The 25,906-nt window shown below is 45.2% G+C and overlaps 1 protein-coding gene across 8 annotated transcripts; it reads right to left on the reverse strand.

Moving 5' to 3' along the window:
- MAX (MYC associated factor X) lies at positions 1-24,263 on the reverse strand. 8 transcript variants are annotated; one of them, XR_236197.5, is made up of 6 exons: positions 24,020-24,263; positions 23,262-23,288; positions 15,840-15,947; positions 2,756-2,879; positions 2,182-2,282; positions 1,423-1,512 (listed from the first exon to the last, which is right to left on the reverse strand). XR_236197.5 is itself a non-coding variant. In XM_005212040.5 (5 exons), the coding sequence occupies exons 1-5, from the start codon at positions 24,053-24,055 to the stop codon at positions 1,325-1,327; spliced, it is 483 nt and encodes a 160-aa protein (XP_005212097.1). In that variant the 5' UTR covers positions 24,056-24,263; the 3' UTR covers positions 1-1,324. The 8 variants fall into 8 exon arrangements, 5 of the variants coding, with proteins under 5 accessions (XP_005212097.1, XP_005212098.1, NP_001099103.1 ...); XR_001501230.3 differs by having other exon boundaries at positions 1,424-1,512; positions 2,198-2,282; XM_005212040.5 differs by lacking the exon at positions 2,182-2,282 and having other exon boundaries at positions 1-1,512.
- Between the last annotated feature and the right edge of the window lie 1,643 nt (positions 24,264-25,906).

A 25,906-nucleotide genomic window follows, 5' to 3' on the forward strand; every position in this document is an offset into this window, starting at 1 on the left:
AAGGATAAAATAAGTTTTTATTTATAGTCTTATAGTAAAGGGGAAAGCCTTAACTTGCAAGACAATTCTTCAGCAGTATGTACAACATACTTTTTATTTCCATGGAATGGAATCAAACACGGACTGAGACTACAGAGTATACACTAGAAATCAGCAAATGCCGGGAACAGAGTAGGAAAAAGACAAAGAAATGAGGCCTAAACACACAAAACCCTTCACTGGGATCTGCTGACCGCAGCCAGAACCAGGGCTGGATCACATAATGGGGACAGGTTCCAGGACAGTCGGAAGGGGAGGGGCGGGCGAGGGTGGGGAGGGGTCCGCACTGGGGTGCGGGTTTAGTACGAGGTGAACCGCTCTTGGTATTTACATACAAAATCAGTTGGCTCTATTTCTTAGAAATACACACGGAAAGAAAGGAAGATTTGATCATTACTTTATGAATCTGTCGCTTTGCAATACCGACATCATCATAGGGACAATTCACTCAGGTTCAAATTTCAGTAGCAGGAAATAAATATCAAAACATCATCACTGGCCCTCAATACAAAACCTCTACTCCACCCAATGCCCCCTCCTCGGCCCACCCACCCCTTCCACCCCCTGGCGACTCCCGCTCCATGCTGCCGTCCCCTCACACCACACAAGCGCCACACGGCCTCCCTAAGGCTAGCTGAGAGAAGCAGGAGTGAAACAGGCCGAGACTCTGTGCTGCAAATCTGTCCCCACTTCCTCTTATACCACAAACTTCTCCAAGGATCTGGTCTTTCAATAGGAGCGATAAATAGCCTTTTAGGGGGGGAAAAATCCTTAAAAAGAAGGGGGAATAATTCTGATTACTCCAAACTGGTCATCTTCTGAAAGTAGAGCAGTCCACAGATTCACAAAGTCTATCAAACAGAGGTGAGGATGGCCCGGAAGGAGAGGCCTGGGTGGGGCAGGAGTCCCCCGGGCACGTGCCCAGCGGGGCTGGAGGAGCTGGTGGGTGGTCAGGACACCATGTGCTCAGAGGTCTGGCCGGCCGTCTGTCCTCCACAGAGAAAGCTGCCAAGTTGGGGTGTTTTGGTTTAAAAATTCCTGGTGGGGACAGGGAATCCCTGAAGGGAAACGTTTAAAAAAAAAAAAAGTGGAAATAGGGAAGGAGAACGAGAGCTGTTGTCCAAGAGCTTCTACGTAAAAATAAAATTTAAAAAAAAAATGAGAAAGAGGAAAAAAAAACCCAAGAGTCTCTTAAATGGTTCTGAGGGTTCTAAAGATGAACTGAAAGGAGGATAAGACGACGGAGGAGACAGACAGTTTTTATTGCTGGCCTGCCCCGCAGAGCTTAGCTGGCCTCCATCCGGAGCTTCTTCCTGCTTTGGGGCTCTTCAGGCTCCGACTCCGAGCTGGAGTCCGAGCCCCCATCGAAGGCAGAGATGGTGCTGCCCTTGGCGTTGGTGTAGAGGCTGCTGTCTGAGGAGGGGTAGTTGGTCTGCAGTTGGGCACTCGACCTCGCCTTCTCCAGTGCACGGACTGAAAGGCAACCAAGCGAGCGGGTTACAGCCTTCTGGAGACTGGGGAGGAACTGAGTCTTGGGTTGGGGTCCAGCCTGTTCTTCCGAAGGGCATGCTGGCCCCCGAGGCTCAGGGTGGCTCATAAGTAACTCCCTTCTGGTGGCTGGTCCACCTGCACACTTCATTTCCCTTCACCTTTCTCAGCCAGACACGAGTGCTCAGTGGATAGGGCCAGCCACTCTGCAATGCCACCCAACCCTAAAGAGAAGGCGTGTGAGGTCACCATCCTGCCGTGGAAGCCCAGTACAGAGAGAGAACACGAGCTCCCTGTGGGACCCAGCAGTGCAGTAACAGCACAGCTGGCCCGGCAATGCCTGGCTCCACAAGGGTGTGAGGGTCACACATTAGCAGGGAAGGATGACAGAAGACGTACCAGCCAAAGAAAAGTTTTGGCTTAGCTCTCACGTACAAGATCCACTTGGAAAGACAAGCTGGACACTTGGAAGCAAGTCACCAATACACAGAGTACCTGGGTTTTCCAACACGGAGCCCCTACATGCAGGCTGCTCAGCCCGGTAACCAACCCACTGCCGCCTCCCGCTGCCCATCCCTCGGTTCAGCTCGTCTTGAGCCTGGAAGGTCAACCCATTTATTTTGGTTTAGTTTATTTTATTTGAGATGTTCTAACCCAGATGGTTACTTGCATTTCCTTTTACTTGCATCTTCCATGAGGGAGGAAGAGAAGTGAATTCCCCAGGAACAAAGAACTTGATCAGCTCTCGCTTTCCCCTGTGGTTGTAGGAAAAGGCGGGTGTGAGCATTGGAGAACAGCATGGGCCTGGCCCATGGGCTGCCCTGAGTGGACTACCGTTGACATGGGGAGCGCTCACTGTCCCTGAACACCTGGAGTCTCTGGCTCTTACACAGCACACTCCAATCCAAGGACCTCGCAGCTCTTTTGAGGCACCCGAGGCCAGCTGCAATCCCTACTACCAGTGAAACACCTGAGCCCCAAGAAGGGGAGAGCGAGCAGGTCAGAAAAAAGTCTCCAGATGTCTAAGCCTTAGACTCCACTGTTCCCTCACCGAGGGCTCAGGTCCTTCCTCAGGATGGCTACACTCAACTACAGGCCCAAGCAGCAGGGCTGCAGCTGCTCAGGAGCACGGCTCCGTCACTGATTCTGACTCTGCAGGCCCCGGCACGAGGCCCTGACCTGGCTGGCGCACAGCAGGGCCAGCTGCCCCACAAGCCCCACTGCTCACCTTGCTGCTCCAGGAGAGCATTCTGCCGCTTGAGGTCATCAATATCTTGCTGGTGTGTGTGGTTTTTCCTTCGCATATACTGGATATACTCTGTGGCTTTGTCTAGGATTTGGGCCCGGGATGCCTGTTGCAATATGAGAAAAAGCAGAGGGGACAAAATAAAGACCTAGTCCATGCAGCAAGGAACCATTCCTTTCAGCAAAGGCCACATGAGGGGACAGAAGTAGGAGGGGAAGGGCACGAAGCGCTAAGTGCTGTCGAGAATCTTCTTTATGCCGGTCAAGGCACCAGCTGCTTTCCACAGCTTACCTCACTGGCACTTTCAGAGATGGTTCCATAGGAACCCGAGTCTCTGAGAAGTTTACTGGTTTATTCAAAATCACCAGCGAAAGAGTGTAGAGCCTGGAATCAAACTCAGGTCTGTCTCAATCCTGAACTTGTTTCCCAGCCAGCCCCTTTGTTTCTTTAGGTTGCTTTCATGTCTTCGGCCAGGCTGTTCTGAAAAAATTAAACTACTACTTAACTGAGAGCTAAGGTCACTCACTCTCTGCTGGGCCTGGCTATAGGCAGCTGGTCCAGAAAGACAAGATCAAGATCTCAGCTGAAGCGGGCTCAGGATGGGGATGGGTACAAAGGTTTTCATCAAGGTCCAAGATTTCAGACAAGTGCTCAGACCGTTGTTAACTAGTTCCAACTAAGCCATGTGACCGAGTCATTATTTCAACCTCTCTGGCTTAAGAGACGTTTGTGAAAGCTGTCAGAGCTTGATGTCAACACAGGAAGGGCATGAGATTGGGCCATTTCAGGAAGCAACCACACCTTTACCATGGCTGAGGGTAGCCTAGGCACTGCCCTGTCAGAGGAGCAAGTTAATGAGCTAATAAAATGGATGTCAGGTTACTTGGCCCCTGGAGGTCAAACTTGTCTGGGAGATTCCCTGGAGGGTTGCAAACATGGCCTGAGTTACTCAGGACCAAGCACTCAACAGACGGAACTGGCAGAATGGTACAAGGCCCAGAGAACTGAAGCCCAAGACAAGCTAGTCTAGTAGTTGAATCCGGCAGTCATGCCACTGAGGCTCCTGAGCAGGAGCAAAGCTTCTTAAATGGCAAAGAAAACAGCCACACTCGGGCGAGCAAAACTATACCCGCTTGTAGTAAACCCTGACAATCGCAACTCATAGACTCCAGCACGGCTGGGTATCAGAGAGGTTTGGAAGACCTAGGTTTATTCACCAGTTCTCACAAGTACTAGAGTCTCCAGGCTTTCCTCTTATGGCATCCTTAAGGCAATTTCCTCAAAAGGAAATTGTTCATATTCAACCATTTTTATCTGGTGTGAATTATGTGTGGGGCACAGAGCAGACACTGTGGGGAAACAAAATGTATTAGTCATGGCCTCTTTGCCCAGATGCTTGCTTACTATCTAGTTGAGGAGATAAACATATCTATATACAGACAAATCACAGGGCAGTACCAACAAGTGTAACTTGAGTGGTACAGATTACAAAGGCCACGGGAAAGACGGCTTTTGGCCGGGGTGGTCACCTTGTGTGTGCCAGGAATTAGCCTTGGCTCTGCACACACAGGCCCCCATCTGAACCAGTGGGTCAGGGTGGGTTAGACTGAGGCGGAATTTGTGGGAAAGGGTTGCTCCGGGCGAGGAGAACAGCGTAGGCAAGGGCACCTACCAGTGGGGGGTGGGGGGCGGGGCGTGCAGCTCTCCTTACAAGGCCACTTCAGAGGCTGTGTCCCATTTCTGCCAAAGGAGACTTATTAGGGTTATTTACTGGGTGATAAAATGGGGGGGGGAAAGGGCACATATTTAGAAGGGACTAATTAAAATACCCTGCCTCTCTGGATGCTAGAGAGGGCATTAAGAACACGTATAGTCAGATAGGTGGCAGGATGGGCAGAAGAGTTTAGGAATCCAGCAGACAGCTGCCTCCGGAGCCCTGTCCCTAATGTGCTCTTGGGACCGCAGACACAGTCTTTCTCGCGGGGCTATTTCTTATCTGACGAGACACTCTCTGACCCCACTGAGCCTTCCAAATTCTATGCATTCCATCACTGATCTAATTGCTATGCATATTTATATCACAGCCTCTCTTTAAATTTGCCATTTTTTTCCCCGACTGTTGCTCCCAGAATGCAACATTAACCTTATTTAACTCCTCATTCATCTCTAGCACAAGGGAAAAAAGCAAAATCTCTGAACAGGAGAGCACTTACAAATGCTTAGTGATGATTTTTAACAAATGACCACACTGAGTAGCAGCCTGAACGCTACCACTTTCTTCTTCACACGTTCATACATGAAATCACAAGGTGTTCATACATGAAATCACAAGGTGTTCATACAAGAAATCACGAAGTGAAATGTGAGCCATGAGCATAGCGCAACAAACCAAAGAGAAAGATGCCATGAGAGACGGAAGTCTTTCTACCTCGGGGCAGTTTCTGGATTAAAATACAATTCATAGCTGCTCAGAAAACGGAATGTATTGGGATCAAGAGGTCTCCATTGAAGGAGAGACTGGAATTAACCCAGCACCCTCTAGAATGCTAATAAGCACCGCCCTTCTTCCATACCTGCCCCTTGCTAAGCAGAAGTACCCAAGCCACTTGAGGTTGTCCCTGACGCCCCCATTAGCAAGTCCAAAAGCATGGTTCAGTTAACTTTATTTTGCCTTCTCCAGTGTTCTCAATAAGAAGTAAAATCACACAAGAAAAAATCTGAAGTACAAATGACAGAATTCCCCCAAATTTACAAGTGCATGAAGTCCAGGAAGAAAAAGCAAAAGGTTGAAGGTAGAACAGGACAGACTCATTGAAAACCCCCTCTCTACAAACCAACCCCCCAGTTTAACAAACCATGAAAGATCATGTGACCAGCCACAGGGGGAAGGTGTGGGCAGGACCTTGCCTTTATGAGTTTATACTGTGAACAGTAAACATGAAGCCTGCAAGAATCCTGGGCCTCATGGCCTGGACTATGGAGCGGCCCCGGGCTTTCGGTTTCTGTTTTCTAAACGGTGCCCAGTTGCTGAGTCGGCAATCTTCAAGTGCGTGTTCCTGAGCAGATAACACTGGTAGGATCAACATGTCCACAGATCAACTGTTGCCTTTGGGTATCCAGGAAGGCTCTGAATGAATAAGCTTTCCTGCTAGTTTTTACAATTAGAAGGCACTAATTCTTATTCTGCCTTTCTCAGCAGACACAGAACCCTTCAATGGTCTGGACAGTCCCAGCACAGGAGGGTATGTGGCCGTGGGACCGAAGCAGCACTCGGCCTTCTGGATAGCTGTGTGAGTTAATGCACAGCAACTGAGGCTTCTCTTTCCCTCTCGGAGCCACGCGAAAGGACACTGGACACCCTTGCCAGATGGTGTTCCAGAGCCACAGCTGCACACAGCAGTATCAATGAGGAGGATAATGGCAGCGTCCGAGGACTTACACAGTGCCAGGCACCCTCACACAACCTTCTGATGTGTTCAGTTCAGTTGCTGAGTCGTGACCAACGTTTTGCAACCCCACGGACTACAGCATGCCAGGCCTCCCTGTCCATCACCAACTCCCAGAGTTGACTCAAACTCATGTTCATTGAGTCGGTGATCCCATCCATCTCATCCTCTGTCGTCCCCTTCTCTTCCCACCTTCAATCTTTGCCAGCATTAGGGTCTTTTCAAATGAGTCAGTTCTTCGCATCAGGTGGACAAAGTACTGGAGCTTCAGCTTCAACATCGGTCTTTCCAATGAATATTCAGGACTGATTTCCTTTAGGATGGACTGGTTGGATCTTCTTGCAGTCCAAGGGACTCTCAAGAGTCTTCTCCAACACCACAGTTTAAAAGCATCAATTCTTCGGCGCTCAGCTTTCTTTATAGTCCTACTCTCACATCCATACATGACCACTGGAAAAACCATAGCCTTGACTAGATGGACCTTTGTTGTGTTAGTTCTGATGTGTTAGTTCCTCTATTTTACACGTGAGGAAACTGAGGCACAGAGTTGTAACTTGCCTGATGTTAAATAACCAGTAGGTAATATAGTCAAAAGATTTGAATCCAGGACACCCTTATTTTGGGACCAGAGAGGAGGCTGTGGAACTAAGGAAGAAGGTCAATGAAATTTGGAGAATCAGAGCAGGAAGACAAGGACTACAAAAGAATCGCCCAATTTGTCTATAAGGGTATCAATGAAGAGCCTGGTGAGGGTGGTTTCCTTGAAGAAGTGAGTTTAGGTAAATCATCTTCACATAGGTCATTGGGTGCAAAAGTGACTAGAAGCTGAAGCAAAGGTGAAGACTGGTTTTTACAATGAGGTTGAAAAAGTAAGAAATGGAAAAAAAAAGTAGTGTATAATAATAGCAGTATAGAAAGAAGATTGTTTTTCTTTTTCTTTGAGAGGCAAATGAAACCCAAAGAGTCTCTTAGCAGAGAAGAAGCAAATACAGAGGAAAAGCCAGAAGATGCAAGCTAGCTTGAAGAGAACTTTGTGAACTCGGGCCACGGCTGAGAGGAGATGTGGGCTCCCCACACTGCTCTGGCTTTATCACCTAAGAGGAGAAACCTAAAATGGATAGTGGAGGCAACCCAGCGTGACTCAGGAGCCCCGTGGTTCTTGCCTCCTCCTGCTCGTCTGCAGCTGCTTGCCTGTTTGCATCTGTGCGCAGAGCAGCAAGGAGATGGAGAAAAGGGCCACCCCAGCCTCCAAAGGCACCCACTTGAACAGAACTCTGCTTGGGAACCGAGTACACTCACCTTGTGTGCTGCAGCAAGAATCAACTACATATTTCACCAGAGGCCCCAAACCCAAGAGTCTGATTCTAATCTGTACCTTTTAAAGGTCCCAAATGATTCTTGAAGTACTTAACACTGATGTTTAGAATGACACCCATGATTATTAAATCCCAGTTAAGGCAGTGGCTCTCAAAACTTTTCATATAGGGCTAGAGTCCCATACATTTCTGGAGCTGTACATCTTTGTGTCTCTGCACCAGCCCAAGTTGCTTTAGAAAGCAGGTGGGGAAAGGTGAGGAAGAGAAGAGTAGTACTAGACTATCAGCAACAGAAACATCACTGCTGTCCCCTAGGGTCTTAATGTTGATCTGAGAAATTGTCATCTTTGCTGAATTTACCATTTTTTTCCTCCTGTCAAAATCAGATCCTACCGGGCTGATGCAACGGTTGCCCTGTCCTAAGAACCAAAACCCCATATCCTGGGGAATGAAGAACTACTGGCTGACTTATCAACTGACATGTTTTATTTTTCACTAATTAAAGAAAATAAAACCATTATTTTCTGAAAACTGCACAAACTTTTACACATGGTAAAGAAAGGGAGGGCTAGGGCAAAGCTGGTATACATTTTCAACTGATTAAGCCATTTTCTGGAAACAAAAATTAAACACACAATAAATTTGGGTCTGCAGTAAACTAGTTCATTCCAAAATGGAACCACTATCAGTGCCAACAAGGGAGGCTAGAAGGCTGTGGGGTCAGAACCAGCACAGCCGTGTGGCTCCTCCAAGGCCTCCTGTGCCAGCCCCTCCTAGCCCAAGGGACCATGTTCTTGATTACTAGAGGAGGCAAAGGTATCGCACCCCATAAAGGACCTAGTTAAAGCTGGGAGCCATTCATCTGTTTAAGGGTCAACACAAGTCACATTTCAAACCCTGTATTCTTTTATCTTGGGCCCTTGGTAGTTTGAAATGAAGGTGTGACACTGTCCCATCCAACTTTGATCACGTGGGACAGGAGCACAGGGCTCCTCCAAAGAGGAAATACAACTAGTAAATAAACATGTGGAAAAGGACTTACTCTCACAGGCAACAGACAAAACACAACATTAATTACTATCTTTGGCTTACTAAATTAGTCACCCCCTTCAAAAATAAAACAAAAACAAAAAACTCCAGTGATGGCAAAATGGGTACTCTCAAAACAATACTGAAAGACTAATCTTTAGAATTTACTTGGAAATGAAAAGAAAGAACACATGAAAACTACCCTCCTGGAAAGCACTCTGCAACATACAGCAAAAAATCAGGTGTTTTACCACTAGACAAGTTGGGTTGTTGAACCCAACTTGTAGGAAGCTATTTTGTGGAAATAGCCACATGCACCAGGATGTGCACCACTACATTACTTGTTGAGTTAAAAAACTGGAGGAAGCCTAAATGGTCCAAAGAACATGCCTGATGTCTACATATGAACATTCTACCACTTGGGGAAAGGACATGTTATGTGAAAGCAACAAACTATAGCATTTACCCATGTGAAGTATGCATATGAAAAGAGCAGGAGCAGACCATTTTACTCCTGCTTCTGAGACTCCATCAGTAAACACATAGATTTAATAACAGCAGCTTTAGAGAGAGAGAGGGAAAAGGAGCCAGTTTTGTTTGACATCCACTTGGAGATGTCAAATTTCGGTCATATTAAAATGGGGTATGGGATGGGGAGAGTGTATCTCTGAACTGCACTGTCTGGTACAAGAGCCACTAGCCATGTGTGGCTAATGAGTACTGAAATGTGACTAGTCTGTACTGAGAAGTGCTATAAGTATAAAACATACTGGATTATAAAACAGTGCAAGAAAATAATACAAAATCCCATTAGTAATTCTTAACATATTGATTACATACGGAAGTAATACTTATTTTTGTGTCGTGTTACTTGCTTAGTCCTATCTGACTCTTTGTGACCCCATGGACTGTAGCCCGCCAGGCTCCCTCTGTCCATGAAATTGGTGGTATTGGTTTCCAGGCCAGAATACATTCCCTTCTCCAGGGGATCTTCCCAACCGAGGGACTGAACCTGGGTCTCCTGCATTACAGACAGATTCTTTAATGTTTGAGCCACCCAGGAAGCATAAATAAAACATACTATTAAAATTAATTTCATCTGGTATTTTTTTTTTTTACTTTGTCAACTAGAAAATTTAGTTGTATTTAAACTAAATTGTATTTCAAATGTATTTGTGGCTCACATTGAACTTTCACTGGACACCACTTATCTTAGAATCTTAGAATAAAGCAAAGGTTGTAGTTTTATTATAGGAATGGAAGGGCTGTTCCTTTTCTTCTCATTTTCCCAAAGTTTTTTGCAATTTTATTAGAGGGGAAAAAAGAAAAAGAAATGCTAGAGGGAAGGCCTAGTAACCAATTCCTATCCTTTCAAGTCGCTGAGTTTCATGGCTCTATAGTCTTCTCCACGTAGTGAGCCCTCTAGCACTGTGTAGCACAGACTTCCAGAAGGATGGACAAAGTTCCTGCCCTCAGGGAGTGCACCCTCCAGTTAGGTGATAAGATTGTTACACAAAAAAAGGGAAGAGAGGAGAGACCCATGAAGATCCACTGGGGTGTCAGGGACCATGATACCCAGGGTTCTCAAGGTGCTGAGGCATTTGATGTGGGCCGTGACAACGGACAGGTGGAGACTGACTGGCATGGAGAAACGCAGGAAGGCACAAGAGCAGGAAACGCAGGGAGCTGGGGAGTCCTGGAAGTGGGTCTCCTCATTGTGAAACCCCAATGTCATCCGGGTGGTGGGGCTGGAGTTGGGACCTTGGTGGAAGGAAAGATTTCAGATACACCTGAGGATCACATTCCTGCACAGAGGAGGGGGTGCACTGCTCCACAGCAAGGGAAGCAGCAGAAAAAGCAGGAGGGCAAGTTGGGAACCTTATTTAGAGAACATGAATACCAGTCCCTACCTCGATGGGCACTGAGAAACCCTTGGAGGTTTCACAGGGGAGAAGTATGAAGTCAGATACAAACTGTACATTTACAGTTACTGGGCCCAGAGCTTAAGGGAGATCTGGGCAACGCTGGACAACAACTTAAGACGTAGACATTTTAAGAAGGAATGCCCAGGTTGGAGTCTGGTCAGATACTAACTGATGGGTAAGCAGGTGAAATGGGCAGGGCTGTGGTTTACGTTTCACTTAAAAGACAATCCTTTCAGCAGCCCAGATGTGATGTAGAAATAGTGCTGCTAAATGAACTGCCTGCCTCAAAGGGCGTCCACCAGAGTGAGCCCCTCCCAGTGGAACAAGGCCAGGTGGAGAGGGGCTTCCTTCAGTTAATAAACACTCACTCTGCTTCCTACTGTGTGCCAGGCTCCAAGGGAAGAAATATGACTAAAGATATTCTCCGTGCCTTCAGTACTTACTACGGTGAAGTATGGGAGATGGGTAGACAGCCATTAAGTAACTACACAAATACATGTACAGTTACACCTGGGATAAGTGCCTGGGCCACAGGGCCGAGTGAGTTTAACAGGGATACTGACCTTCAGCTGTAGGAACTGTTAGGTTTCCTGGTATAAGGGAGCTATTTGATTTCAACATTTACCTGTTAAGGACACTGGGCTTTAATGAAGATGAAACAAATTAGCTCCGTGTTTTGACCTCTTACTTGATGTTCAGCATGTTATTATTGTTGTTACATATAATCCTCTCCCCTAACAAGAGAGCTAGACGCTCAAGAGTAGACACCATGTATTAACCTCTACGACGCTCATATGTAAACACATGAGCACAACCACGCTGGCTGTGCTGTCAGAGCTGAGCAAGCTCACTGCTTCCTCTGGCGCTCGCCCCTCAGCTCCGTTCTGGGGACCTACCACGAGCCGGAGTCTGTGACAGGAGCTGGCAGAGGCAGTGCCTTCATAGTCTCACCCAAATAGAAGGGACTCTGACTCACTGCCTAGAAGAACTCTCAATTGTTGAGCAGAAGAAAGACTGTTTTCCTTTATTTTCATCTTAGGTTATAATCTCTTTTTAACAAAGCTCTATCCAAAAAGGAGAAATCCAGAGCACCACTACCTAAGAGAGCAATGAAGTATGATAAACAGGCATTTACAAAGAGACTTAGAAGATGAGAAATTACTATAAACCACCATTTAGCTACACATGGCAATGCTGAAACAGACCCTTGTATCACTAAAGTCAACCATCCCAAGCAGACACTGTGATTGGAAGCAATCTCTCTGGTGCAGGGACTGGGGCTAACTTATTGGGGGTGGGGGCAGATAACTCTGCCCCCATGAAAGGCAAACTGACACGCTCACCACCAGGTTTACCATTCCCCACCCCCACCCCCCCACCCAAACACACACAACAGGGTAAGCTCAGAGCCAGCAAGCCTTTGGGCAACATTCCCTAGGACCCAACTAAGGACCCTTAAAACAAAGAATAATTCTGTTCAAGAACAGTAGTGTCTTCCTTTGCAAAATGGGGTCACAGTTGTTTCTGCCCTTGTTTCATTAATCCTGGTGGCTCAGATGGTAAAGTGTCTGCCTGCAATCACAATGCGGGAGACCTAGGTTTGATTCCTGGGTCAGGAAGATCCCCTGGAGAAGGGATTGGCAACCCACTCCAGCACTCTTGCCTAGAAAATCCCAAGGACGGAGGAACCTGGTAGGCTACAGTCCATGGGGTCGCAGAGAGTTGGACACGACTGAGCGACTTCACTTTCACTCACTTTCCTTCCTCTGGTTGACTGGCTTATAGTTCTAATTCCATTCTATCTTTCCTATGGGCTCCAAGTCCAGCTGAAAAACTATGGGAAACAAGACTCAAGCAACAGGAGCTCAAGAGGCCACTTGCAAACAATTCGATCTATGGCAAAACCCAAACAGACTGCCAACTATAATCATCTATTTCTCAGAGCAGCAATGCAGACCCAGACAAATTTATAAACTTCAGTGACGCTTAACTCTGCACTTCAATGTTGCCTACATATGCTACTTCAGGGGAGAACGTTTGTAGTAACCCTAGTATGACACACTGCCAAGATACTGGCCCTATCCAGGGGAAGTTCCCAATATGAAGACAAGGTATGAGAATTTAAGGAAATTTCTTTAAAATATTCTAAAGCTGTTTATCCCCAGGGTGTGATAGAAAGACTAACTCGGCAATCGGCAGTCCTGAGTTCCAGTCCCTGTCTAGCTATGGACTAGAATCATGATCTTGAGCCTGCTCCCTCATCTCTCATATGTAACAATGGCAGGAGCTAGCAGCATAATTGTCCAATTTTGACAGTGTAATACTCACCTCCAAGAACTACTATGCAGACTTCATCTTATATTGCAATACAGGTATTAGTTAATACTGACATTTTATTTAAGCAAAAGGTGAACATCTTATAGTAAAATATAGGAAACAAAGGATAGGGTTTGGGTCTCACATTTAAAGCTGTTTTTTTGGGGGGGGCTGTTTTTTAGTATAAGTATCCCCCATTCTTGGTTAGGATCCAATTCAATCAGTATTAGCTTCCCTTTAAAGACAAAAGGCTTAGAACAGGTAGGCCAAATCGTCCTAATACTGAGAGAGAAGTCACCTGGAACATACAGATGCACAAATCAAAGGAGACGGGGGGCCTCCCTTCAAAAAAACTGATCTAAGCACCCCCACAACTCTCAGAGCAAAATTACCATTTCAGGATTATTTACATAATGTCAGAACCTTGACTGCTGCAATCCAAATCAAGAATTAGCCAATTTCCTTTGGTTCGATTACCACTTTAAAAAAAAAAATTGCAACATTTAGTGAAAACTCGGAAGTCTGAGGGACCAGAGTATTCTGTGAGACTCAGCACAGCACCTGTCAACAGTGTCAGCAGACAAGGAAAATAATAGATTGTGAAACTTAGTGGCAAAGGGCTGGGGTTCAACCAGAGGTAACAGCCACTTCCTTTATTCATGCTCAACACGAACATCTGGACCAGAACCCACAGAAGCACCTGAAATTGGGAAGGAACCTGGCAGACTGCCACTGGTGCTCCGTTCATCTGCTCAAAGAAACCTGGCTCCAACCACTCCTCTCCCCTACTCCTGCTACTTTGCTGACTTCATCTCCTGCCACTATCCCTTCACTCACTCCATTCTGGCCACACCAGCCTCTGTCTCCTTGAGAGGCCCAGGAAGGCTCCCAGGCTCCCGCCCCTGGGCTATTCCACTTGCCTCCCCTGGCGTGGAATGCGCATCACCAGACAGATGCATGGCTGAAGTCTGTTGCCTTGCAAGTGTGTGTTTTTTTGGTCTGCTCCAATGAAACCTGCAACCCTTCTTTCCTTGTTTAATTTTCTCAATAGCACTTATCTGACATAATACGTATATATATTTACTAGTGCGTTTTTACTATAAGTAATTACTAGTTCGTTTTCAATCTTTTCCTCACCAGATTAAGAGCTGCTTTCATCTGCTTTGTTCACTGCTGTATTCCTAGTATCTAAGACAATGCCTAGCATCCAGCAGATCCCCAGTATTTGTGAATGCAGTAGGTGAGTAAATGAATGGGTTCCAATGAACGACAACTATTTGTAAGGTTTGTAAGGTTACCAAATTCAAACTGTCAACTTCCTTGAAGAAATGAGACAACAGGATTATGGTAATGTGATTTTTAAGGACCTAAGGAAGAATGTTACAATAATGTAAAAAAGACTAGGTAAGAAAAAGGTAGAGTTGAGCTCTTAAGAACTGACCTCTCCCAAAGTGCTCTCAAACTTAAGAATCATCTGACTGCTAGTTATAAATACAGATCTCCAGGCCTACCTACCTCCAGAAAGACAGACTCAGTAGTGATTCTGAGGCAGATGGTCTACAAGCCATTTCTTGGGATATACTGTCCTGGTACCACTCGTTAGATGTGAGACTTAGAAAAAGGTAGCTCTTGTCTGTTTACTTCATCAAAGCCATTTTAATTGATATCATGGCACATGAATACGTCAATAGTTCAGGTAAGCACAAGAGATAATCCCTTGCATGTGTGTACTCTGACTAACAGGGTGAGCCTCTCTCCCATCATAAAGATCTCCTGTGGTGCTCTGACAGTGTTGTACCCAGGAATGCTGTTATTCCAGGTAAGCACCTTGGACCAAGGCCATCAAGCCCAGTCCACACTAAGTGCACCTAACCCACGGCGAATTCTGCTTTTGCAATACTAGGTATCTACATGGCCTGTTTTATGCTTTTCATCAAGGTCAGACCCACCTCATGCTTCACAGTCACACCTCAGATAAGGTATACAGCACATGGCTTACCAGAGTGGCAGTATAAATAAAATGAAACTATCACGGCAACCACTTTCACTGGTCCAAGTTTAATTCTGGATAACCAAGCAAACCTAAAACTCCTACCACAGAGCTAAATCTGGAGAGCCGTTCAAAGCACACCTGAGAGCAATGGTTTTTCTTAACATGGTTGCTTCTTGAAACACTGCATTATTGAACCAACAAAACAACCAGACAGACAGACAGACAGACAAATAAAAAAAAAGGTCCTCCTCCAAATTTGCCACTTACACCACTGAACAGCTGCCGAGAGCAGCCAGTTATATTGTGTCAAGGATGGAGATAACTGTGCAAACACATATTTTCTCCAAATTTCAAGGACTGACCCTAACCTATAGGCTTTTTAGTCAAAGCTTTAGACTTTGTTTTTCAAACGGAGAAACAGTTGGTGCCTACCTCTCCAGGGAAAAGAGTTTCTGGAAGGCCACCAATGGGGTAGAGGGATGGGGGAAGAAGAGTGGTTATTTTTCTCTTTCATTTTGTGTGAACATGTCTCTTTACTCAAATTCACATTTAAAATGCTCTCTATATATGTGCCTTTGGAATAATAACTACTCTTAGACTGGGAGATCACTGGTGTCCAGATTGGTTACATACATTCCTGGGAGGTTTCATTTAAAATAAGTACCACTTTGAACCATACGAAAGGAATTCCCATGGAGGTCCAGAGAATCATTGACCTCAGAGATCCTTAGCATTATCCCAAACTACTGTATGCTTGTTATAATGATTTCTTGAATGAGTAATTATATGTAATATTAATTTTAAAAGATAGCTCCTACTGATGTCTTAACAAGCAGCTCCATTACATCTGACACTGTTTGTTAAGGATGAACTAGAGAGTAGGTAAGGTGTGTGATGACTCCCTGAAGAATCAAAGATGAAGGAAACCATGTCACCCAAATATCCCAGACTCCATTTCTTTCTGGAAAGGTGAGCACCCTGCTAAGCCCCACAGCGTGTTCTAACCTAGTGGTGGCTCATCAGCTTTCTCAATAAACTCACCTTCTCTCCTTGGAGTGAGGGGACCGAGTCCCGCAAACTGTGAAAGCTGTCTTTGATGTGGTCCCTGCGTTTTCGTTCCAGTGCATTATGATGAGCCCGTTTGTCAGCCTGGAAGAAGGGAAAACAGCACGTTAGCAGTGGTGCTCCTCCTGCATGCACAGCTGAGTGGGTACAGCCTGGAAGAATATGCTGTCAGCGCAGTCCCAGGTGACTGGACTGGGAAGGATTTGTCGAGGTGGGCAGTTAGGAGTCTCCAGAATTAGGCTCTGCTGAAGGGGGAGAAAGGGGTGAGCAAGGCTTGCAACAGGAACATCCAAAGTAGCTCGATGCATCCAGCTCATGCATAAGTAAAATAAAAGTTATTCATGGGGACAAAGTGTGACTCTCCTGGAACATCAGTTTTCTCCCACAACTTACTTATGTGACACAACAGCCGCCAGTCCCACGGCTAGGAGGTGGCCAGGGAAAGGCTGCAGTGGGCCCCTTCATAAGAGGTGATCACCCCCACTGTAAGAGATTCCCTTGGCGGGGACCCAGGAAAAGAGTCAGGCCACTAGTACAGTGCTTCTTTCATGTGAAAACATCACCGTGAGTCTGCTCTGGTCTCCACCTTGCTAAAGGGTACTAGTTTTAAGACCTGCTTGCCAAATCATATATGAGAAACTAAAACCTCTGGAAAACCCAGATGCATGAATCTGAGATCACCATGACAAAGCTGATACAGATGCCAACTGCATTCTGAGCTCCTATTTTTTTTTAAAAGTGCATCGAAGTGCTATTCTGCCAAGGCCTTCCCTTCACAGGGTGCCAGAAAGGTAGTTCTTAGACAGCAAACCTTCTGACACTCACATACTCTGAATACATTTCTTCAGGCACCTGTGGCAGGTCATGCTTATTTGGCAGTAGCTAAATACCCACAGACAAAAGCCCTTATCCTGTCCTGCTTAGAATTAGAAAGAACAATCAGCTGAGAGGGACAAAGACAGCCAACAAATCAGGGATGGCAAAACACACTGGCCTCAGATGAAGACAGTGCGGGTGAACGCTGCAAGGGAGTTTCGGCAGACCCCCATCACAGGGGCAGTTCCGCCAATGGAGCTCAATTGCTGACTTAACCTAAAGCAGGAACGTCACATCTGCACTTCGGGAATTAGTGGAAATACTGTACTCTGAGAACTTACCCCCAGTACACGAGGCTGCACTAAGCTAACCTAAAGAGGAAATCTGGACATAGGAAGTTCAGGTAGCTTTAACCTACCCAGACACAGAACCCGCAATTTTAAAAATGAAGCAACAGGAGTGAACACCTTGGCTTAGCACAAGAAAGCCTCAAATGAATCTTTGTACTAGACAAGATGTTCAGATAAAAGTCTATAAAGACAAGAGTTACGGGAATGAAAGGACTTGAAATTCTAGTATCTAATCCTAAAAGTCTGAGTCATGACAGAGGAAGAAGAGGCTGGGAGCAGCTGTAGTAATTTTAGTCACTTCCTGGTCTCTCAAGCACAGCACCTCACCTACAGCTCTGTTGAACAGGACACACGGTTCCCATCACAGCCACGGTTCTCCATGGCATAGCGCTCGTTTTTAGGGCAGATGCCTGGAACACAGCTAAAGCTCTCCTAATCTTACGCCTGGACTCTCTGTAAAAATGAGTGTCTGCTGAACTTCAGCGATAACGTGGAATTTACAGGGAAACTGAGGGAATGACCAGATCACCTGAGGCTAGAAGGTATCATACAGCATTAGAGCAACAAAATTGCAGGTACCTTCTGTCAGCTATATGGATAGCTTGAAGGAATTAAACATATTTAAGTACCTAGTCCTCTTCTAACTTACCATTCCCTCTAGTCATCTATTGATAAGGTAGTTAAGTTGGGCTGGTTCTTAGACTAAAAACTTCAGAGGGCTGAGAGATGGCATTTGGCATTTATCTGTCTCCCCTGTGTTTGCTACACACTCCCTAGGATGGTTTATTTACATGCAAATTAATTGTCCAGCTTTGGTATCCAGCAGCAGCCCAAGATACTCCTGTCTACTAAATCACCCTGATTCCTGGCCCTCCTCCCAGCTTAAGAGCTGTGCACAGAAGCAGTGACACCAGTTACCCACAATCCTTCTTGTTGATACAAATAAAATTCTAATTGTCTGTTTTCTTTCTGGGAGAGCCCTGCAAATCTCAAATGGCTAGAATCAAGTTGGACTTGGTTTCACTCAGGCCTGCACTAGAAGGGTGGAGCTAAGTATAATCTAACACCAAAATCATCCCCACAATGCATTACCCCCTTCCCATTCACTGAGCCCTGAAAGGACTCAAATGGACAAGTCTTTCGGTTAGAGGACTGTAAGTGAACTTGGCTGTGGACCATCAGCAGAAATCTTGGCTTCTCATCTGGGGAGCCAGCCAACTTTGAGAAGTTGGCTCAACAAGGAAAGGCAGCAGTCCACTGCCTGGTAGAAAGCCTGGCCTGGGGACCGCTGTTCTCAAAGCAGTGGATGCAATTTCTGTGGTGGTTCCAGGCCCCATTTAACCAGCAGAAGAGTGGAATCTTAGACCAATCCCTGCTGCCATGTCCATCCCCAAGCTGCTCCACTTAACCAGAGGCCATTTTAAAGCTCTCTGTGACAATGTCAATGATGTATTTTTTCTTCTTCTCAAGCCTCATTTGAAAGAGCAAGTTAAAAACATGCAGAACTAGCATGCCTAATTCCAGGCAACTCTGATTAAATAATACCTCTAGTGGCTTGAAAGACCATATGAAAAACCTTTATACAAGACTGAGAATTGTTTGGGAAACAATTTCCAAATGTCTAGCAGGATGAATTCCCCTCCCCCGCAATTCACCCAAATGGAGGGCCAATTGCCAGGCTTATCACTGCTTGTTAACTATCTTCACTTGCTGGCAACCCTTTTTGAAAGGGCCAAGATTTCAGAACTGAGAATGAAAAACTGGGTGAAGATTCCCAGTATAAGGCACCTGAGATCCTTCCACAAACGCAAAACTAATTAAGAAAAAAAAAATGGGGGGGGGGGTGGTGGGAAAGGGCCAAACAATTGTGTGTCTTGAACAAATAAAGCTCAACTCAGATGAGCCAGCTCTCTCTTACCTATACTGAGGAAGATGTCTGATAATGAAAACAGGTGCTACCAGACAAATTCTAGAAGATAAAAGAGGCATTCTTGGGCTGTACAGCAGTCCCCCAAATACCTCCCCTATACATCCTACAGGAGCAGTGGCTGGATGCTGTCACTCTTTAAGCAAGCCGGATTTGCAGTTTCTGCCAGACAAGCCCTCCTTCAGGGCATCCCAGGCTAACAGAAACACTAAAGGGCCGTGTGATACTGAAGAGTGGCCCACAGATGCTCAACAGGAACTCCAACACCAAATCGATTCCAGCTTTGACATCTCTGCCAAGGTTTTTATTCAGTCTCTCAGTATTATTTCCCCCAAACTTTCCATACTGGCAGCCAGAACACGAGTCTTCACCTACAATTTGTCCATCTCTGACACTAACAAGCACGTGTTATCTTAAGCGTTGTTAAATGTTGAAGGCAAACATTATTTCCTTAGCCAAGAAGTTGCTAAACTGGCAGCAGGTCATTCAAGCTAAGGAAAGCTGTTCAAAACTGAGGGATTTTTAAAAATTATTTTCTTCCAACTTACTGCAGAGAGACTACATCTTCCTTTGAGGCATTACATCAGACAGCAGCATTATTTCCCACAAGTTCTAGGGAGGCAAATCGCATGGGGAAATGAATGTTCTATTATGCAAGGATGCCTAAGGTTCTCCAGAGTAATGCCATCTCTTGCAGATTACCTGACACCTAATTCTGTCTATAAGGGGAATCTTCTCGAATCAATATAGAAAACTCCCACCATATACGGGATTAAGAGTTGCTCTGTAAACATTTACTGCCTTTAAGAAATTTAAAAGTTATATTTTAGAAGGAAGATAGTGTTTCTTATGATTACTTAATAAGGTATTCTTATTAAACACTAATGATGGAAATACATAGGCTCAAAATTCTCATCAGAAAAGATCTATTTACTACTTCTGATGGGAAGTAGATAGGATAAATAAAACTGAACTTCTAAGCAACTTAATTCACTTTAATCAACATGAAAACTGCAACATGAAACTATGGGCAGCTTGGATGAGAAACTCACTAAGGTCCTTAATAGGAGATATAAATGGCAACTTCCCAACACCTCTCCGGCTTGAAGCCAACTGCCTGGTATACGTTTTTAATATCCAATACATATGTGTGTTTTCCAGGCTACTCAAAAAAATCACTTGGTGCCTTAAAAAACTTGGGAAACATATATATAAATATGCCATCATTCTATAGCCATTTTCCTTGATCAACGATGTTACTATTACTGGCATCTTGGAAAACGACTTATAAGTAAGATCACCCTTCCATAAGTATTTTTAGGAACCAAACTTGGCATCCACATCAGTGTGAACACTCTAAGCCGACACAAAGTACATGTATCATGTAGCATTAGGGTAAAAGGCACTGATTTCCTGACTAAATTTCAATCTCAAAGGTGACTAACCAAGCTCATTCCCCTCTGAATACATTGCATATCATAAAAAAACAAAGGGCTCTGAGAGGTTAAAAATATTTCATACCAGAAAGGTCCAGAAATCTGTTTCTAACCACCCCCCAGATAGGTACGCTGTAACTGAAACATGTGCAGCTGTCACGAAGAATAAGCTGAAAAAGACCGTGGGTTTCTAACACACTAACCCTAGCACTGTGTTTCTCATATACTTTCATTCCTTCAAAAAAACAAAACAAAAACAAACCCCAAACAGAAAAAAAAACAAGTATACCCTGCATGAAATATCCCTGCCCCAGAAAACTTGTGAAATGCAAATTTTTTCCTCCAAAGAATAATAAAAATAAGACAGTATCAGTGACATTCTGAGATACAGTGAATTTACTAATAAAAATTATTGTTTGGGATTACTTTAACAAATCTTATTGGTCACCGGAGAAGTTGTTTCCGTTTGCACTGAGGCAACAATAAAAAATACTCGTCAAGTCAGTCAAGTCAGTTTCACTTTCTGTTACTTCAAGCCTCTGTTCTTGCTGACTATCCAACATTTCTTATGCAGTAAAGCCGTAGCTATTATAGTTGCGTTATAAAACATGAATGAATTTCTCTTTCTGTATTAGGACCCACAGGACCTTTTCAAAATAACTTCTTAAAAGTTCTTCTGTAGTCCTAAATATTTGGTTGTTCACAGTCCATATTCTTTTCTGAACTAAGGCAAAGCTTAATAGTTTCCCCCCAAATTAAAAAAATGTATATCTATACTAAATGTCAGGAGAAAGACAGACATAGTCACACCCAGAAAAAAATAAAATCCTTTTAACCCTATGTATTCACAATAATTGCTTGATATGCTATAAAATTTGTCTACTGCTTCTTCTCTCTATGCCAGTGTGATTATCTTACAACAGATAACATTTAAACATCTCAGCAAGTAGATGTGTCAAATTAAAAACAAAGGGTCAAACCCACTCCCTCTGCCCACCCTCCAAAATCAAAGGGAAAATCCTAAGTACCTTAACATCAAACTTCAAATATCTAGACAAAACAACGAGATTAGCACTCTAGGAGAGTGGAAACATTTTAATAATTTAATAAAACAATTTACATCAACAGCCATGTGCATGGATATTTTGAAAAGCAGAAAGCTCTCAGGAACTATACACCAAAATTTCATAAAGAAAATTTTTCTCACAGTGGAAAGCTGATATAATTTCAATTTAAATAATAATTCTTCAAAGGAAGCCCAAACAACTCCTATTCTCCAATTCTGATCAAGCCCTAGGGCAGATTTTATAACTGGAGACTTGGAGGAAAACAGACCAGATTTCAAACATGAAATTCCATGTTTACATTATTAAGGATAATAGTAACTGAATAAAAGGAATTTAATTTTCCAATGTATGTAGAGATATTAAGTATCAAACAATACTGCAAATATTCAAAGTATTGTCTTCAAATACTCCAAGGAAAAATAAATTCTTCTTTACTGACTATTTGGAACAACTGCACTGTTGGATTTTTACAGAAACATCAGCTCTCAACAAGTACACTTTTTCTCAATACCTAACTGCTTTGACAACCTCAGAATTGAGCAGGTACAAGAGGGCTTGCTTTTACTCTGTGATAAATTCTTAGACCAGAGGTCTCTAAGTGGCATCCTTGAAATTCTAACAAGCCCCTAAACAACTTGATTGTCTCACACATCATTTTAAAAATCAGAAAAATAACATAAAAGTCTGGATTTTTAATCTTTCTTCCAAAACAGGAAGATAAGACAACACTCAGCCTGATTCTCACGTAACAACCCACTGGACTACAGTGGCTGCCTTTTCAGAAGACGCATGTGTTCTTTAGTCCCCCAGTTCTCACCTCTGCTCTCTACTTCATTCCTGACTATCTCACTGCCTGGATCCTCTGGAAGCATCTAAATTTGGGGGCTCCATTCTATCCACTCCCTACTGCTCCCATCTGTCAAATGTTAGACAGCATGATTTACTTATTTCTCTTCCTCCCTGATTATGATTTATTTGTACCTATTTTTTCCTTCTATTCATGGAACACCCATAGTACTGTTTCAAGGACACGAGATTAGTGTCTATCTTAAATCCACAGAATCATCTACTGAGAAGATTTATAACAAAACTTTAAGAAATTACTGACAACACTGTATAGTCTCAACCATCACCTCTTAGCAAACCTCTCTCTGCAATGCCACTTTTCTTCAGCAATTCTTTTATTGCCTTTATACTGCTCCTTCAACTAAAATATAGTCAGACCACAATAAGCTGCTGAATGTGATACGTTCAGATTCAACCTTTGGCTCCTCTACATTCCCAATGTCTGCATTAGATTAACACCAGATTGTGAGAGATTCCATAGGTCTACAGCAGTCACATGACTTTTGGTTAAAGGTGATTACTGCATGTGGCTTCAACTTCACACAGCCATGGTTTAGAACCTACTTCTTCCTAAGTAAATCTGACCACTTTTCCCTGAAGTAATACTACAACTTACTTTAGCATGATGCACTTCTCATTTCCCACTTATATAGTGACAACTAGAGCCCCCATCTGAAAACTACGGAAGGATTAATTTCCTTGCATACAACTTCTCTCACTCACCTACATTCACGGAAACTTATCACCGGAGACTCCAAAATTATGAGATTCGCAAACCACCCTCCCCCCACCCCAACCACCTAGAACCCCAGAGCAAGGCCCCACCTCACCTTAGCGGTTAACAGGTGAGTTTACTACAACATTAAAAGTAATAGAACAATCTCTTTTTCTCTCCGACCCCAAAAAGGACTAGAATTGAACGGAAATGAAAATGAAATGGAGAGTAGGAGACGTACCGCAGATTGAAACCTCGGTTGCTCTTCCTGGAATAAGAGAGAAAAAAAAAATAGAAAATATAGAAGTTATTTTTACACTTCACATTCAATAATAAGAAAGAAAATGCCGGCGTCAGAGGAAGCGGCGGGTGGGGAGTCAGCCCTACCCACCCCCCCCTTCCCCATCCTACACCCCCATCCCCCCTAGCGGGATTGGGTAGCGGGGCAGGGGGGTCTCGAGCGCCGCCCCTCCTTCCGGGATCCGACCCGGGACAGAAGGGGATCCAGAGGACTGTCTCCTCTCCTCGTACCCAGCTCATGGCAATGTGGGCACTTCCAATCCCTCTCCGCCCTCCTTCATTCCCCAGGATCCGCGGGTCACGGGAGCAGGGGGTCGCGCGCGGACGGGGCATGGTCCTAAGCGCAGTCCCCTTTCCCCAGGACCCGGACAATGGGATCCCCGGCGCACCCGGTCCCTGTCCCCCGGATCCTGAACGGAATAGGATGGGAACGGGAGGCCGCAGCACCTTCCTCCACCGGGGGAGGCTGGGGTCCCAGAGGCCGCGTGTCTCCTCCCCACCTCCAGTCTCAGAAGGCCGCTCCGGCCAAGAGCCCGGAGAGAGCGAGCCGGGAGCGCGACGGAGGGGGTCCCAGCCCAGCGGGGGAAGGGGAAGGAGGCGGCGTCTGCCCGGTCCCCTGCCGCCGTCGCCCTGCTGAGAACCCCGGCCGCTGTCCCAGCCTGACAACCCGCAAGGGAAGGAAGAAGCCCCAGGACTCACGTCGCTCTCCACCTCGATGTCATCGTTATCGCTCATTTCCTACGGCCCAGGGAGCGGCCACTGCAGCGGCGGCGGGGAAAGGGGAGGGGTGGAGGGGAGGGGGAAGTCACCGACAACAACAAGCCGAGTCCCCCCCCACACACACTCACTCACTCACTCACTCACTCGCTCTCTCACTCACACACACACACACACAACACGGGCGAGAACCACCTCCTCACTGCAGCACCGGATCAACGGCGGCACGCACGCCCGGTCGGCCCCCTGCCACGTGACCGAGCTCGTCACGCTGGGGCCGCCGAGACTTGTAGTTCTTGTCCCTTTGACTTACGGCACAACTAACTAAAAAAAACTACAAATCCCAGAAGGCACTGTCCCCAGTCTTCGCCAGCCCGGCTTGTTGACGGAGCCCAGAGCGCCTGCGTGCCCCGTGGAGGGGGCGGAGAGAGAAGCGGCGCGGTGCCTGCTGGGAGTCGTAGTCCGTAGACCGCGAGTTGTCAGGAGATTTTCCTCCCGAGGCGGCAGAGGTGGCTGCTGGGAAGACAGGACACGTGGAGGGAGCTGGGGCTCCTGGAGCCCGGCACAGGCTGAGCGCCGGGCGCCGGGCCCAGGGGACAGGGTGGAGGCTCTGGAGAAGTAGCCAGCTGCCTAAATACCGCTGCCTCTCCTTGGTGCGACTGGTTTTACTCTGTCTTCTGGATGACTGAGTCGCTCTGCGTTGCGCCCTGGGGCGTGACCCTCCTGCTGGGGGATGCTACAGCAGCGAATTAGGGGGCGCGGCTCCGATTGCCCACGCAGACCCTTGGGATCTGGCAGTGGGGAGGTGTCAGTGGCAGGTATTAAATGATGTCACAGGCCTGGCAAAATGACCGACCACCGGCCTCGCTGAGGAACCTCTCCCAGTCACGAGAATCTAGTGTCCATTCATCCGGGACTGACCATCTTGCTCCTTACTTGAGGGTCATCCTTTCAGACACCCGACCCTCAGCAACCGTTTACATGGAAATAAAAGCGCCTTCTAAATTTGTTGTAGAGTAAGAAGTTTAAGGAGTGCCCTAGTTCAGAGTACCATAATTAAGAATTGCTAAAAGTACCAAAAGGGGAAACTGATGCAGCTCCCTATCTAGTTAAAATCTTATTTAAGTATTGTGGCATGAGGTGTGATCGTATCTATTTCACTAATATTTATTGAACATCCAACATGTGCCAGCACGGAAGCGACATAAAGTGTAACACTAGAACAGACACTGTCTTCATGACGCTCACACTTGCGGAAGCAAAAGTGAGACTGCCCTGCTGTAATTTTAACAGTGTACCTTTACAATAAATCCTTAATTTAAAAACCTTAGAATGTTTAAATTGTCGAAAACAGTTTGGAAATAGATTTTGTGATAAAGCTGTCTTCATTGTATCTTAGGATTATTTTTACGCAGTGTGGAAAGAAAGATTAAGTAAAAATTCTTTGTGGTCTAATGTCATCAATGGAGACAACTGAAAATTAAAATAAGATGGTTACATTACTGCCTTGGAAATAAAAATGTATCTAGAGGACTTAAAAAAAAAAAGTGTACATTAAATCCCACAGGAGGGAAAAATACGAAGAAGAGCAAGACGCTTTCAAGCCTAAGACCCTTACCAAACTACTCTTATGTCTGGTGTCTGAAATGAATGAAATCTTGAGTTTTCCCTATCAGCTACTGAATCTACAATGAGAACCATTTTATTCCTGACTTTTGAATATGGAAATTTGGAAATATGTCATTTGTGACATATCTCCCCATTTAAGCATACTATCTATGCCTAAGAGATAAATGTAAACATGGTAATCTTTACATTTTTCCTTTAAATATTGGTTGTATTTGAAGTCTGCACATCTTTGCAAATAAA

Source organism: Bos taurus, chromosome 10 (genome assembly GCF_002263795.3).
Source record: "Bos taurus isolate L1 Dominette 01449 registration number 42190680 breed Hereford chromosome 10, ARS-UCD2.0, whole genome shotgun sequence".
Classification (NCBI taxonomy): domain Eukaryota; kingdom Metazoa; phylum Chordata; class Mammalia; order Artiodactyla; family Bovidae; genus Bos; species Bos taurus.